The sequence below is a fragment of the Narcine bancroftii genome, chromosome 1 (assembly GCF_036971445.1).
Source record: "Narcine bancroftii isolate sNarBan1 chromosome 1, sNarBan1.hap1, whole genome shotgun sequence".
NCBI classification, from domain to species: Eukaryota; Metazoa; Chordata; class Chondrichthyes; order Torpediniformes; family Narcinidae; genus Narcine; species Narcine bancroftii.
In genome coordinates this window covers 246,667,348-246,683,161 of record NC_091469.1, presented here as the reverse complement: position 1 = coordinate 246,683,161, position 15,814 = coordinate 246,667,348, and the positions used below count along the sequence as shown (strand labels likewise).

Genomic DNA, 15,814 nt, shown 5'->3' with positions numbered 1-15,814 from the left:
CCTTAAGAGAACTATTGTTTGTGGTGTTACCATAGCGACTATGATGTAATATTCGCCCAGGCTGACTTCTTGGTCTGTATTCTACAAGATGTGAAGGAAGTGTGAGCATGAGAAATTTTTCTTTAAACTTTGTATCTCTTTAAGTTTTGAATCTCTTTATGATTTTGTATTTTTATGGACATTTTATATCTCTACATATCTTTGTATCATTAACAGTAAATACTTTGTTATTCATTGTTATGCAAGTCTTAATGCCAAGCTATACAAAATGTTTAACCATTTTATCAATAAATTAAAACTACATAAAGTAACAGCCAGAGTTGGATTTATTGGATTGAAAAGATCTAAATTTGGGATATCGCAGGTCAAACTTTGGAAGATGATACTTTCAAATTAGGATATTAGAATAAGGTAAGTATCGTCTATACCCTGTTCCCCGTTCCCCATATTTCCTATTCCTCATTGTCTCCTGTTCCGTTCTTTTGCCCCCATTGCCCCAATCCCCACTGCCCTGTTCCCCATGCCCTTCTTCTCCAATCCTTGTGCACTCGATCCTGTTTTCCCTATTCTCTTTCTCCACTCCATTCCTATTTTACATTCCTCCAGTTCTCCACCCGTGCCCCATTCTCCCTTCCTCCTGTTTTCCACTCCGTTGTCCATCCCTTCCCCATAGTTCCATTTCCCCAGTTCTGCATTCCTCATTGCCTCTCTGTTCTCTATTGTTCCCCTATTCATTCCCCATTTACCCATTTCCTGTTCCCTACCCCTGTTCTCCATTGCCCCAATCCCCACTGCCCTCTGTTCCCCATGCCCTTATTCTCCAGTCCTTGTGCACTCTATCCTGTTTCCCCTATTCTCTTTCTCCACTCCATTCCTATTTTACATTCCTCCAGTTCTCCACCCGTGCCCCATTCTCCCTTCCTCCTGTTGTCCATCCCCTTTCCCCATAGTTCCATTTCCCCAGTTCTGCATTCCTCATTGCCTCCCTGTTCTCTATTCCCCTATTCATTCCCCATTTACCCATTTCCTGTCCTCTACCCCTGTTCTCCATTGCCCCAATCTCCACTGCCCATTCTCCCTTTTCTCTGTCACATCTCAGCTCTCTATGAAGCAGTGGAAAACAGCACCTTTACCTCTTTATTTAATCTCCCTTTCCCTCTGTGCATCAATGCCCCCTCCACTCTGGCAGTTTGATAGCCCTGCTGGCAGTAATGTCAGGAACAAAATCACGCATAGTGTAAGTATTACTATCTCAGATGGTTTTCCGATATGGAAACCTGCAGAAGGATGCAAATCACAGGTAATTATATCCCGAGCAAACCAAGCAAAGCTGGGGGACTCAGTAGTCCAGGCAGAATCTGTGAAGTGAAATGTCATTAAATTTGACAAGAGGTTTGCCTCAGGCTTAGTGATTGTGAACACTGTGGTCTGTTGCATCCCTCGGTGACCCCAATGCAGTGAACTCTGCTTCCTGTGGCCATCCACTTGGCCCAGGGCAGCCCATTGTTGGAAACATTTCACTTGGGTCACCACCAACTCTCCCCACCGAACTCCAAACTTCCTGTGTATTAACACTGCAGGGTACCAAGCAACCCCATAGGAACTGGAGTTACAGCAGCACCAATCAGATGGGTTGTTGCAGGAAACTGCTTGTCCACATTCCTCAGGACCAACCAAGTAGATGGGATCTGACCAGACTGGTGCTCCAAAATTTAATATCTGGACTGCATTTAAGGAGTTGGGGCCAGGGAATTTGAATGGACCACAGCCCCTTAGACTGTGTGCTGACTTGTACATTCCCTGCTCACCTTTAAAGAAACCTGAACTCACCCAGTACAGCAGCAGTTAAGGGTTTATTCATGTTTGGGGCTGTTTTTGGTGCCTGGATCAGTGGTTCAAGCTGGCTGCTACTAATTAATGGTGAGTACATCACTCTGGATCTCATGGCTCAACATGGTCTGGAGGTCACTGAGCTTCTTCTTGAGTCCAGACAGAGCGGACAGCACGATAGTTTCAGGGCGCAGTGCTCCTGACGATTCAACGTTGAAGAAAAATCTGAAGGGAATAAAATTCAGTGGATGGTCAGTGAATGGAGTTGCTCTCCTCCCTTCTCACTTGTCCAGGACCCCCTCCTGTCCCTGCATCTTGCTCCACCCATTGATTTCCCAGCACAAGCAATGCCTGTTTTCTACACAGAAGCACAATGTGATCACCTTTGTTGGAAATTGGTGTGAATGAGCCTTGTGGTTCACCTGCACCACTTCTTCTAGGCATCATCCTGGGTGCTCAGGGATTTCAGTAGGGGTGTGGAAGAGCTTTGGCTGCCTAATGCTCCATCTTTCTTTGGCTTGGCTTCGCGGACGAAGATTTATGGAGGGCTCCATCACACAGGCACTAACCTCCTCCTCCTACACCCAAACTTGGCAGCCCTCATCCGCTCTAGCAGAAGGGTTGCAATCACCTGACCCCTCTGCAGAAGGACTTCAAATCTTTGTGTCCCTCCATCCTTTCCCATCTCCAACTTGCAACTCATTTAAGGACAGATTCCCCGAACATTGAAACATTCACACATTGCTCAACCTGGTGAGTATTAGAACATTCCATTCCATGGTTGAAATAACTTCAGCCCACATGTCCACACCAATCTCAACGTCCCACCTGCACCAGTCCCACCTGCCTACATTTGTCCATTATCCCACCAAACCCATCATATACATAGTTCTGTCCAAATGTTCCTTAAACATTGCACTAATCTCTGCCTCAGGCACCTCTCCAGGAGCCCATTTCCTAGATCCACCACCCTATGTAGAAAAAGAAAGTTACCCCTCTTAAACCTCTCCCTGTCAGTCACACCCACATCTTGATTCTTCTTAACTCAGTCCAAACCCTGCCCATGACCCCCCTCGATCCCACCATCACCCTATAATGAGATTGATCCCATCCTCACCTTCTTTCCCATCCTCGCCCTGGACATCCCCCACTATCCGTGCATTCCAGGAGAGAGTTCCAGCCTATCCCAGCATATCAGGGGACAAATCCATCCCATCTAGACACTTCAGGTGACAGTCCCAGCCAATCAAGACACTCCAGGGGTCTGTGCCAGCCTATCCAGGCAACAAATCCAGCCTATCTAGACAGTCCAGGGAAGAGTCAAGCCTATCCAGAAATTCCAGGGGCCTATACCCGACTAGGCAGATGCTAGAGGTGCAGTCCCAGTCTATCCAGACATTCCAGGGGACATTCACAGCCTACCAAGGATTTCTAGGGACAGTCCCCGCCAATCCAGAAACTACAGTGGACAGTCACAGTCTATCCAGGGTTTCTAGGGAACAGTCCCAGCCGTTCGATACATTCCAGGGGACAATTGCTGCCAGTGCAGATACACCAGGGGACAGTCCTTGCAAACCAGGCTCTCCAGGGGACAGTGCAGTCAACTCAGACAGTCCAGACGACAGTCTCAGCCTGTCCAGCTCTTTAGTGCACAGTCCAGCCAATCCAGACACTCCAAGGGAAAGTCCCAGAAAGTGCAGACACTCCAGGACACAGTCCCAGTCCATCCAGACATGTCAGGGGACAGTCCCAGCCTATCCAGTCACTCCAGGGTACAGTCCCCGTCAATCCAGACACTTCAGGCTACTGTCCCAGCCAATCAAGACACTCCAGGGGACAGTCCCAGCCTATCCAGACACTCAAGGGCACAGTCCAGCCTATCCAGACACTCCAGGGGACAGTCCCAGTCTATCCAGACACTCCAGGGGACAATCCCAGCCAATACAGAGACCCAAGGGCACAGCCCCAGCCTATTCAGACACTATAGGGGACAGCTAAGCCTATCCATACTCCCCAGGATAGCGTCCAAACCTATCTAGACATTCCTGGGGGATGTCAAGCCTACTCAGGCTCTCCAGGAGACAGACCCATCTGATGCAGATACTCCACATTGCAGTCGCAGTCTATCCAGACATTCCAGGGGACAGTCCTAGTCTATCCAAACACACCTGGGGACTGTCTAGCCTATTCAGGCTCTCCAGGGTCCAGACCTATCCTATGCAAATATTCCACGTTGCAGTCTATCCAGACACTTCAGGGGACAGTCCCAGCCTATCCAAACACTCCAGGGGACAGTCCTTCCTATCCAAACAATCCAGCGGACAGTCCAGGCCAATCCAGGGTTTCTTGGGGACAGACCCAGTCGATCTATACACTACTGGGGAAAATCACGGCCAATGCAGACGCTCCAGGGGACATTCGAGTGCACAGTCTGGCATATCCAGAAACTCTAGGGGATAGTCCAGCCTATCCAGGCACATCAGGAGACAGTCCAGCATATCTAGGGACATCAGAGGACAGTGCAGCCTATCCAGGAACATCAGAGGGCAGTCCAGCCTATCCAGGCACTCCAGGGTCAGTCCCAGCCTATCCAGACACTCAAGGCGACAGTCCCAGCCTATCCAAACCCAGCTTATCAAGGCAGTCCAGGGAATAGTCGAGCCTATTCAGAAATTCCAGGGGCCTGTACCTGACTAGGCAGAAGCTGGAGGTACAGCCCCAGCCAATCCAGACACTTCAGGCGACAGTGCGAGCCTATCCAAACACTCCAGGAAAGAAACAAAGCTATCTAGACAGTCCAGGGAACAGTCGAGCCTATCGAGAAATTGCAGACTAGGCAGATACTGGAGTAATTGCCCCAATCTATCTAGACACCCCAGGAGACTGGCCTAGCATTTCAAGACTCCACAGGGACAGACATAGCCTATCCAGACACTCCAGGGGACATTCACAGCCTATCCAGGATTTCTAGGGGACAGTCCCTGCCAATCCAAACACTACAGGGTACAGTTCCCACCTATCCAGAAACTCCAGGGGAAATTCACTGCCTATCCAGGGTTTCTAGGGGATCCCAGTTGATCCATACACTCCAGGGGATAGTCACAGCTTATGCAGACAGTCCAGGGGACAGTCCTCACCAATCAAGGATCTCCAGAGGACATTTCAGCCAAATCAAGACAGTCCAGATGACAGTCGCAGCCTATCCAGAGACTCCAGGAGTCTGGAGTCCCAGTCCATCCAAGTACATCAGAGGGCAATCCCTGCCAATCCAGCGGGCAGGACCAGCCTATCTAGACATTCAAGGGGTCAGTCCCAGCCTATCCAGACATTCCAGAGGACAGTCGCAGCCTATCCAGACACTCCAGGGGACAGTCCCAGACCACCCAGACACTCCAGGAGACAGTCCCAGATTATCCAGGCGACAGTCCCAGCCAATCCAGGCACTTCAGGCAACAGTGCCAGCCTATCCAAACACTCCATGCAACAAACAAAGCTATCTAGACAGTTGAGCCTATCGAGAAATTGCAGATTAGGCAGATACTGGAGGTGTAGTCCCAATCTATCTAGAAAGCTCAGGGGACAGACCCAGCATATCCAGACTCCACAGGGGACGGACACAGCCTGTCTACACACTCCAGTGGACAGACGCAGCATATCCAGACACTCCAGGGGACATTCACAGCCTATCCAGGCACTTCAGGGGATAGTCCCAGCCTATCCAGGGTTTCTAGGGGATCCCAGCCAATCCATACACTCCAGGGGACAGTCACAGCCTATGCAGACAGTCCAGGGGACAGTCCTCACCAATCTAGGATCTCCAAGGGACATTTCAGCCAAACCAAGACAGTCTCAGCCTATCCAGACACTCCAATGGACAGTCCCAGTCTACCCAGGCACATCAGGGGACAGTTCAGTCTATTCAGGCACATCAGGGGACAGTCCAGCCTATCCAAACATTTCATGAGACAGACACAGCCCATCCAGACACTTCAGGGATAAGCCACAGACTTTCCAGACATTTCAATGGACAGTCCAGCCTATCCAGACTCCCCAGGAGACTCTCCCAGCCTATCTAGACAGTCCAGAGGACAGTGCATCCTATACAGACACTCTAGTGGACACACCCTGCCTATCCAGACACTTCAGGGGACTGTCTCCACCTATCCAGACGCTCCAGTGGATAGACCCAGCATAATGAGACACTCCAGAGGACAGTTCCAGCCAATCCAGGGAACAGTCCCCACCTATCCAGACACTCCAGAGGACTGAACAGCCTATGCAGACACAAGGGGAGAGCTAAGCCTATCCAGGCTCTCCAGGTAACAGACGAAGCCAATCCAGGCTCTTCAGCAGACAGTCCCAATCCAGACACTCCAGGGAACCGTGCAGCCTATCCAGACACTACAGGGGACAGTCCCAGCCAATACAGAGACCGTAACGCACAGTCCCAGCCTATCCAGGTCCTACAGGGCAGTTCCAGCATATCCAAACTTTCCAGGGGACAATCCCAGCATATCCAAACACTATAGGGGACAGCTAAGCCTATCCAGACACCCCAGGATAGCGTCCCAGCCTATCTAGACAGTCCTGGGGGGTGTCTAGTCTATTCAGCCTCTCCAGGGGACAGACCCAGCATATGTAGATACACCAGAGTGCAATCGCAGTCTATCCAGACACTTCAGGGGACAGTCCCAGTCTATCGAGACACTCCAGAGAACAGTCCCAGCCTATCCAAACAATCCAGGGGACAGTCCAGGCCTATCGAGGGTTTCTAGGGTACAGTCCCAGTCGATCAATTCACTACAGGGGACAATTGAGGCCAATGCAGACATTCCAGGGGACAGTCCAGCCTATCCAGGCACATCAGGGGACAGTAAAGTCTATCTAGACATTCCAGAGGACAGACCCATCCTATACAGACACTCTAGGGGACAGTCCCAGCCTATCCAGGCACATTAAAGGCCAGTCCAGCCAGACAAAGAACTTAATCAAATATATTCAACCCAATGGTTCCAGTCCCAATGATTGTTCCGGGACCTCAATATCAAGAAGACTTTGTGTCAGTTCAACTTTCTTTCCATGTTTCCCATTCATATTGGAGGCTTTTTTACTGTTAAATCAGGCCAATGAAAATATTTTGATTGGGGGAGACTTTAACTGTGTTTTGGATCCTTTATTGGATAGATCTCCGAAAGGTATAAGAAAATCAAAGACAGCAAGGAGCTCTGATGAATTTGGTGGATATTTGGAGGAGAGTAAATCCTACAGAAAAAAACTTTTCTTTTCATCCATCTAGACATGATTCATTTTCTAAAATAGACTTTTTTTTGATATCGGCACATTTGTAAGGAAGAGTACTACAGGCTGAATATAAAAGTCGAGTTATATTGGATCACTCTGTGTTGTTTTTCTCCTGTGCAAGTCCAGAAGTGGTGCAATTGTCTTATAGATGGAGGTTTAACACAATGTTACTGATGAAACCAGAGTTTATTACTTTTGTTAAGGAACAGATTACTTTATTCTTGGCTGAGAATATTAATTCAGTAAGTAGTAATTTTGTACTGTGGGGTGTTTTGAAAGCATATTTGCGTGGGCAAATTATTAGTTATACTACGAAAGTTAAAAAACAATATGTCGTGGAAAGTTTAATTTCTTTTCTTTTCTTTTTTTTTCTTCTTTGGCTTGGCTTTGCGGACAAAGATTTATGGAGGGGTAAACAAATCACTGAGTTGGAAAAGGAATTTCAGAAAGATGTTACAGAAGATAAAAAAAAAGCTGCTTTAATGACGTTGAAATGATGTTATAATATATTACAAATTTACCAGTATGAGCATTTACTTAATCGATCTAAGCAGCATTATTATGAACTGGGTGAGAGAGCTCATAAGGTATTAGCATAGCAATTAAAAATAGAACAGACATCACAAACTATTAATGCTGTTAAAAAGAATTCAACAGTTACCTATAAACTTCAGGAAATTAATGATCAGTTTTATTCATTTTATCAAAAATTATATACTTCTGAGGGAAAACATGACACTGGCTCTATTGAATCTTATTTATCTAAATTAAAATTACCTGTTTTAGGGGAGGAGGAGGTTAAGGAATTGGAAGCTCCATTTACAGATTTTGAGATTAAAGAAGCTATGCAGGAGATGCCGAATAGAAAGTCGCCAGGGGATGATGGATTTTCAGCTGAATTGTATAAAGTAATTTTTGAAGATTTATCTTCTATATTTGGAGATGTATTGCAGCAAATAACTGAAGATCAGTTGTTACCGGAATCTTGTTTGAGTGCTATAATTACTGTGATTCCAAAGAAAGACAGGGATCTGTTGAAAGTCTCTTCGTATAGACCTGTTTCTCTATTAAATGTAATTATAAAATTATAGCGAAAGTGTATTGCGAATAGACTTTAAGAATAGAAATGCATCTGACAATATCCTCAGATTGATAACACTGGTCAATGCATCGAGGCAGTAACCCAATCACTGCAATGGAATTTTTTATTTAAGGTGAGAGAAGTTTAATTTTGGCCCTTATTTTATTGGTTGGGTTAAGGCTTTATATAAAAATCCAATTGCTAGGGAGGTGACAAACGGTCAAACTTCTTTACCATTTAAATTAACGCGATCGACTCGGCAAGGTTGTCCATTATCACCAGCCTTGTTTTCATTGGCTATTGAACCATTAGCTCAGAATGATAAGATTAAAGGGACATGAATTGCGGATGATGTATATAAGATTAATTTATTTGCGGATGAAATGCTGGTGTATTTGACAGACCTGGAGCAGTCTTTGAAATATTTACAAGATTGTTTGTTGAAATTTGGGGAATTATCTGGATATAAGGTAAACTGGGATAAGTTTAAGTATTATCAATTGCCAGTTGGGGAAGGAGATTATTCAGAATACAAAAAAAATTACAAAATTAAAATGATCGGATAGAATTAAATATCTAGAAGTAATAATAAATGCAGATTATCAGTCTTTATATAAATTAAATTATGTTCCTTTATTAAACAGGATTAAAATGGATTTGATTAAATGGAAAGATCTTCCATTAACATTAACTGATCGAGTAAATTGTATTAAAATGAATATTTTCTCTCGAATCTAATATCTATTTCAGTCGATACCATGTTTACTTTCAAAGGATTTTTTCACGATTTGAACAGGAATTTTTATGGAAGGAAAAATTAGCACGAGTAGCTTTGCATAAACTTACATTAGGTGAACTTCAGTTACCTCATTTTCAAAATTATTATGAAGCTGCTCAGTTGAAATTTGTCAGTAGATTGATGGATATTGACCAACCCGCGAGTTGGAAATGGCTTGTATTTCTGAAGTTGATGTACATCAGTTTATATTTAAGTGTACTACACACTTATTGCGGGAATGTAATATGCTGGTATTAAAACATTTGTTAAAGATATGAGTTAAAAGGTTTGAAGGGTAAATTATCAATTCAAACCCCATTATATAATAATCAGCTTATTCCTTTTTCAATGTTCAATAATCATTTAAAGAGATGGAATTCTCAGGGTATAAAGATAGTTCAGGACTGTTTTGAAGAAGGCCAATTCCTTTCTTTTACTCAATTAAGGTAGAAATTGATATATCTATAAATTGTTTATTTGTGTATTATCAACTCAGAGCTTTGATAAAAGATAATTATGGTAAAGAGATGAATTTACCTAAGTTGGCAAAATTTGAATCTTTGATTTCCTCTATACCAAAGAAAGACTATATTTCAGATATGCATCAATTGTTACAAGAAAGTATGGATAAACCGGAATGGGAGAAATCTACGTCTAAATAGGAAAGTGATTTAACTTATATTATCCCTCAAGAGAATTGGGAAGTTATGTGTTATGAGAGTGTAACTAAATTGACGAATGTAAGAATGGTTAATTATAATTTTTTATATCAGTTATATTTAACTCCAGAGAAAGTGAAAAAATATGGGTTTAGTAATTCGGACTCTTGTTTTAGATATGGATTATGTACTGGAATTTTTTTACATGCTGTTTGGTCTTGTGTTAAAGTACAACCATTTTGGGAAGGAATTTGATTGGTTTTGGAAAAATTATTTAAAATTAAATTACCATTAGACCATCGATTTTTTTATTGGGCTATGTGGTCTCTTCGAAGGGATTGGGGTTGGATAAATTTCAAATTGCATTTGTACGCTTAGTGTTGTCTGTAGCACGAAAATGTGTAGCTAATACTTGGAAAGATAATGTGGAGATTAATATAGTACATTGGCATAATGAATTGAGAACTTGAATTACTAAGGAAAAAATTACATGTAACTTGCATGATAATTATTCCTTTTTTGATAAAATGTGGTCTTTTTATTTGGAATATATGAATTTGGAAATACTTTGAAATACTGTATATATTCTGTTTTATATTTATATTTGTCTCCCCTTAAGGGGGCTGGCTGAAGGGGTGGGAGGGTTTTTAAAAAAAATATATATATACAAATTGTTTTCTTTCTGTTGTTTGATTTTAAGTTGTTCAAAAATCTTTTACATAAAGTTTTTTTAAAAAAAGGGTCAATCCAGCCTATCCAGAAACTCTATGGGACAGTCCCATTCCATCCAGACACTCTATGGGACAGTCCCAGTCTATCCAGACTCTCCATGGTACAGTCCCAGGTCTATCCAGACACTCAAGGGAACAGTCTCTGCTTAACTGAATGCTCCAGGAGACAGTTCCCCACCTATCCAGACACTCCGGAGTACAGTCCCAGCCTAGCGAGACACTCCAGGGTACAGTTCCAGCCTATACTGATACTCCAGGGTACAGTCCCAGACTATTGAGACACTCCAAGGTACAGTCCCAGCTGATCCAGATACTCTAGGGTACAGTCCCAGCCTATCCTGGCACTTCAGGGTACAGTCTCAGCCTAGCGAGACACAGACACACCAGGGTACAGTACCAGCCTATCCAGACACTCCAGGTTACAGTTCCCAGCCTAGCGAGACACTCCAGGGTACAGTCCCAGCCTAACCTGACACTACAGAGTACAGTCCAAGCCTATACAGACACTCCAGGGTAAACTTCCAGTCTATCCAGACACTCCAGGGTAAACTCCCAGCCAATCCAGACACTCCAGGGTACAGACCCAGCCTATCCAGACACTTCTTAAAACTAAGCAATCATGAGTCTTTCCCACACCTTTTTCCATGTAATGATGAATAGCTCGGTGATGAGAAAAACACACAATTCTTACTCTATGTGGCATCACCAATGTCTGTAGAGCCACATCCTGACTTCCTATCTCCTGTATTTAATGCATCGACTCGTGATTCATGTTTCAAACACCTGCTTTCTCGTGTGTCCACTTTCAATGAGTCATGCACCTACACCCCAAAATCTCTCAATAATGCAACATTCCTCAGGGGCCCACCACTGCTGTGCCATATCAGTCCTGGATTAACAGGCAAAGTCTACCTTTCCAAGTTAAACTCCATCTGCTATCCCTCCAGACATTCGAGGGATAACAGAGGTTGTAACAGAAGCCGAGCAGACGAATCCTTGTATCTGCATTGACACAGTAGGTTTTGTGTCTCACTGGAGCTCAGTGGGAGGAACAGCATGTGACCAGGACACAGAGTGCTCACCTCTCTGGTTTGCCATTGGGGTCGTAAGGAGCCTGGACCTCCTCATCATCCAACTCCGAATACTCGCTCTTGGGCCTGCAAGTTGCATAGATCACCGTGAGAAATTAACACCAACCATCACATTCCAACAGGCACCACCCCGTCAATCTTTTCGACACCTCTCTCTGCCAATCCCACCCACCACAACCCCACTGCCCACCCTGACACATCACCTTTCATATCTATCTCCAATCCCCACATCCCCTCTGCCCATCCCCATATAGAATAATCGAACCATAGAACAATACCCCATAGAAAACAGGCCATTTTGCCCTTCTAGTCTGTGCCAAAAACATTATGCCACTAGTCCCACTGACCTGCAACGATTTCCTATCCATCCAGATCTCTTCCATCCATTTATCTGTCCAGTTCATTATTAAAACTTAAGAATAATCCTGCATTTACCAATTCAGATTGCAATTTATTGCACTCTCCCACCACTCTGAGTGAAAAAGTTCCCCCTAAACCTTTCCCCATTCACCCAAAGTGCATCTCCTCTTGTATTTATCTCTTGTACTCTAAGTGGAAAAAGCCTACTCATATTTACTCTGTCGATACTTCCCATAATCTTGTAAACCTCTTTCTTGTTCTTCTACACTCATTCTTCTACACTCCAAAGAATAAAGTCCTAACTTGTTTATTAATCTTTCCCTGTAACTCAACTCCTGAAGACCCAGCAACATCCTAGTAAATCTTCTCTGTACTCTCTCAAACTTACTGATATCCTTCCTGTAGTTAGGCAACCAGAACTGCACCCAAGATAAAAGTACAGAAGCAGGCCATTTGGCCCATCGAGGTTGCTCTGACTTAAACCATTCATGAAACTAGTTCCAAGTTCTGGCCTTTTCCTCATATCCCTGATACATTGACAAATTAGATACCTATCAATCTCCCCCTTAAGCTTCCCCAATGATCTGGCCTCCACAGCTGTAACTAATTCCACAAATCCATGACCCTCTGGTTAAAGAAATTTCTCCTCATCTCTAGTACCTTCTAATTCTAAGACTGTGCCCTCTTCATCCAGCAAGGGAAACATCTTCACATCTAATCTGTGCAATCTTTTCAGCACTCTGTGACAGAGTATTTAGAGGTGGTTTGGGAGGAATTGTTAGAGCAGCTTGCACACAAACATTTCAAAACACAGAATATTTGCAGGACTTTTGAAGAGCGCTTTTTGAAAAAAGAGCAACAAAAGTGCTTGTGAGAGCTTGCCTGTGAGAGCATGTGATTTTTGCAGGGAGACAGAACAGTTTTGCTCTCAGAGAGGGAGGGTATGAAACAGAGAGAAAGGAGACAGAAATCAGTTCCAGAAGGACAAAGCTGGGAAACGTTTAGAAGATTGCCTGGTCAAAGGAGAAGACTGGCTGTCTAAAAGGTGACCTGAAAGAAGGAGGATCATCTGGAGAACCCTGAAGGGGGAAAGTTTTGTCAGCAAGACAGATTAAACAGTAATCAGGTTGAAGAACCTGAACAAAAGGGAATCTCTCTAAAGTCCAACAAGAACCCTCCTGAGTGGTAACCATTTGCCTGTTAAGCATCAAAGACTGGTGAACTTTGTTAATGCTAACTTCTGTTCACAGTACAACAATTGCCTGCAACCAGTGAGATTGGACTGTGATCCAAATAACTTTTCTAATCTTAAATATGCATTAGACACAGCTGCGCTTAATATTAGATGGGTGGGGGGGGGAAATTAAGTAGATTAAGTAATAAATTAAAAGTTTAATTCTGTTTTCTTGTTCAAATATCATTAAAAACTACTTTTGTTTAAGTACCCCTTTGTGTTGTGGTGCGTTATCAATTGCTGCTGGTTTTTGGGGTCCTCTGGACTCTGTAACAACTCAAAATGTTTCTATGAGATCCCCTCTCATTCTTCTATTCTCGAATGCATAGAGACCAAGAGCCGCTATGTGTTCCTCATTCAAGGAATCATCCTGGTAAATCTAATCTGTACTCTCGCTTCAACATTATTTCATCCTTTCCAAGATAAAGAGCCCAATAATGCACACAGTACTCTAAGTGAGGTCTCACCAGTGCCCCATGGAGCCTCATCAACACCTCCTTACTCTTATACACCATTCCCCTTGAAATGAATGTCAACATAGCATTCGCTTTCTTCATTACTGATCCAACCTGGTGGTTTCCTTTCTGGTTATCTTGCACGAGGACCCCCAAGTTCCTTTGCACTTATGAATTTTGAATTTTCTCCCCATTCAAATAATAATCTGTTTATTTCCTCTTCCAAAATGTAAAACAATACATTTCTCATCATTTTATCTCATCTGCTGTTTCTTTGCCCACTCTCGTAAGCAGTTCAAATCTCTCTGGAACCTTTCGATTTCTTCAACACTTCCTGCTCCTCCACCTGTCTTGGTGTCATCTGCAAACTTTGCCACAAAACCATTCAGTCTATAATCTAAATCATCAATATACATTGTAAAAAGAAGCGGTCCCAACACCGAACCCCGCGGAGCACAATGAGTAACTGGCAACCAACCAGGACAGGATCCTTTACTTACAGCCAATGCTCCACCCATCCAATATCTTTCCTGTTATTCCATAGCCTCTCATCTTATTAAGCAGCCTCTTATGCGGCACCTTATCGAAGGCCTTTTGAAAATCCACATACACAATATCTACAGTCTCTCCCTTGTCCACCCTACTTGAGATTTCCTCAAAATATTCCATTAGGTTGGTCAGGCAGGATCTTCCCTTCATTAAACTATGCTGGCTTGGACCTATCATGCCATCCAATTCTAGGTATTTCATAACCTCGTCCTTGAGGTTCGACTCCAATAACTTTCCAACTACCAACCAACATCAGACAAATAGGCCTATAATTTCAGATTTTTTGCCTCCCTCCTTTCTTAAACAGCAGAACCACATTTGTGACCTTCCAATCCTCCGGAACCATGGCAGAGTCTGTTAATTTCTGGAAAATCAATTCCAATGCCTCCACAATCTCCAAAGCCATCTCCTTCAGAACCCGTGGGTCACCTCATCCAGTCCAGGAGACTTACCTACCTTTAGTTGACTGGATTAGTAAGTATGCAGATGATACTAAGATTGGTGGTATTGTGGACAGCTAGAAAGATTATCAAAGCGTGCAGGGCAATATAGGACAGATAGAAGAGTGCGATGAAAGATGGTAGATGGAGCTTAATATTGATAAATGTGAGGTGTTACATTTTGGAAGGACTAATCAGCAAAGGTTAAACACATTAAATGGTGGAAAATTGAGGGGTGCAGTAGAACAAAGGGATTTAGGAATAATTCCTGAAAGTGGAGCCACATGTAGATTGGGTGGTGAAGAAAGCTTTTAGTAGTTGGCCATCACAAATCAGAGTATTGAGTACAGGAGTTGGGATGTTATGTTGAGGTTTTATAAGACATTGGTGAGGCCAAATTTGGAATATTATGTGCAGTTTTGGTCACTGAATTATAGGACGGATTTAACAGAATAGAGAGTGCAGAGATTTTTGGGTTTCAGGGTTTGAGTTACAGGGAAAGGTTGAACAAGATGGGACTTTATTCCCTGGTGAGTAGAAGGTTGAGGGGTGACTTGATAGAGATATTTAAAATTATGAGGGGGATAGATAGAATAAATATAGATAGGCTTTTTCCACTGAGAATGGGGGAGATTCAAACAAGAGGACATGGATTGAGATTGAAGGGGGCAAAGTATAGGGGAAACATGAGTAGGAATTTCTTCACTCAGAGGGTGGTGGGAGAGTGAAAGGAGATTCCGGCCAAAGTGGTAGATGCTGATTCGATTTTAATATTTAGGGAAACGTTGGATAGGTATATAGACGGGAGAGGTGTGGAGGGTTATGGATCGGGTGTGGATCAATGGGACTAGGTGGGAGAAGGTGTTTGGCATTGTTATATGGTTACAAGGTTATATAGCCCATTTAGCTTACTAAGCACTATCTCTCTAGCAATCCTGACTGTACTTAATTCTATTCCCTGAGACCTCTGTCAATCAGATATATGGCTATTGTCTTCCTCAGTGAAGACTGAGGCAAAATATTCATTTAGTTCCTCTGCCTTTGTTACCCATTATAATTTCTCCTGCATCATTTTCAATTGGTCCTATGAGAGACCTGTGTCTTTCTTGTACTCTATATATTTAAAAAAACTCAGTATTCTTTTGTATGTTATTTGCCAACTTCCTTCCATAATTCATCTTTTCTTTCCTAATGACTTTCTTTTGTCTCTTTATGTAAGCTTTGAACGTTTCCCAGTCAATCTGGTCTCCACTAGGTTTTGCTTCCTTGTGTGCCCTCCCTTTTGCTTTTATTTTAGCTGTAACC

General features: G+C 43.4%; 1 protein-coding gene across 2 annotated transcripts in view; it reads right to left on the bottom strand.

Moving 5' to 3' along the window:
* Positions 1–308: 308 nt before the first annotated feature.
* Positions 309–15,814, bottom strand: part of polr2c (RNA polymerase II subunit C) — a 73,605-nt gene continuing 58,099 nt past the window's right edge. For both annotated transcript variants that reach the window (XM_069894152.1, XM_069894143.1), the window contains exons 8-9: positions 11,463–11,537; positions 309–2,055 (exon numbers count right to left, since the gene is read on the bottom strand). In XM_069894152.1, coding sequence (XP_069750253.1) covers positions 1,949–2,055; positions 11,463–11,537 — 182 coding nt within the window. In that variant the 3' untranslated portion in view covers positions 309–1,948. The remainder of the gene's footprint in view (positions 2,056–11,462; positions 11,538–15,814) is intronic.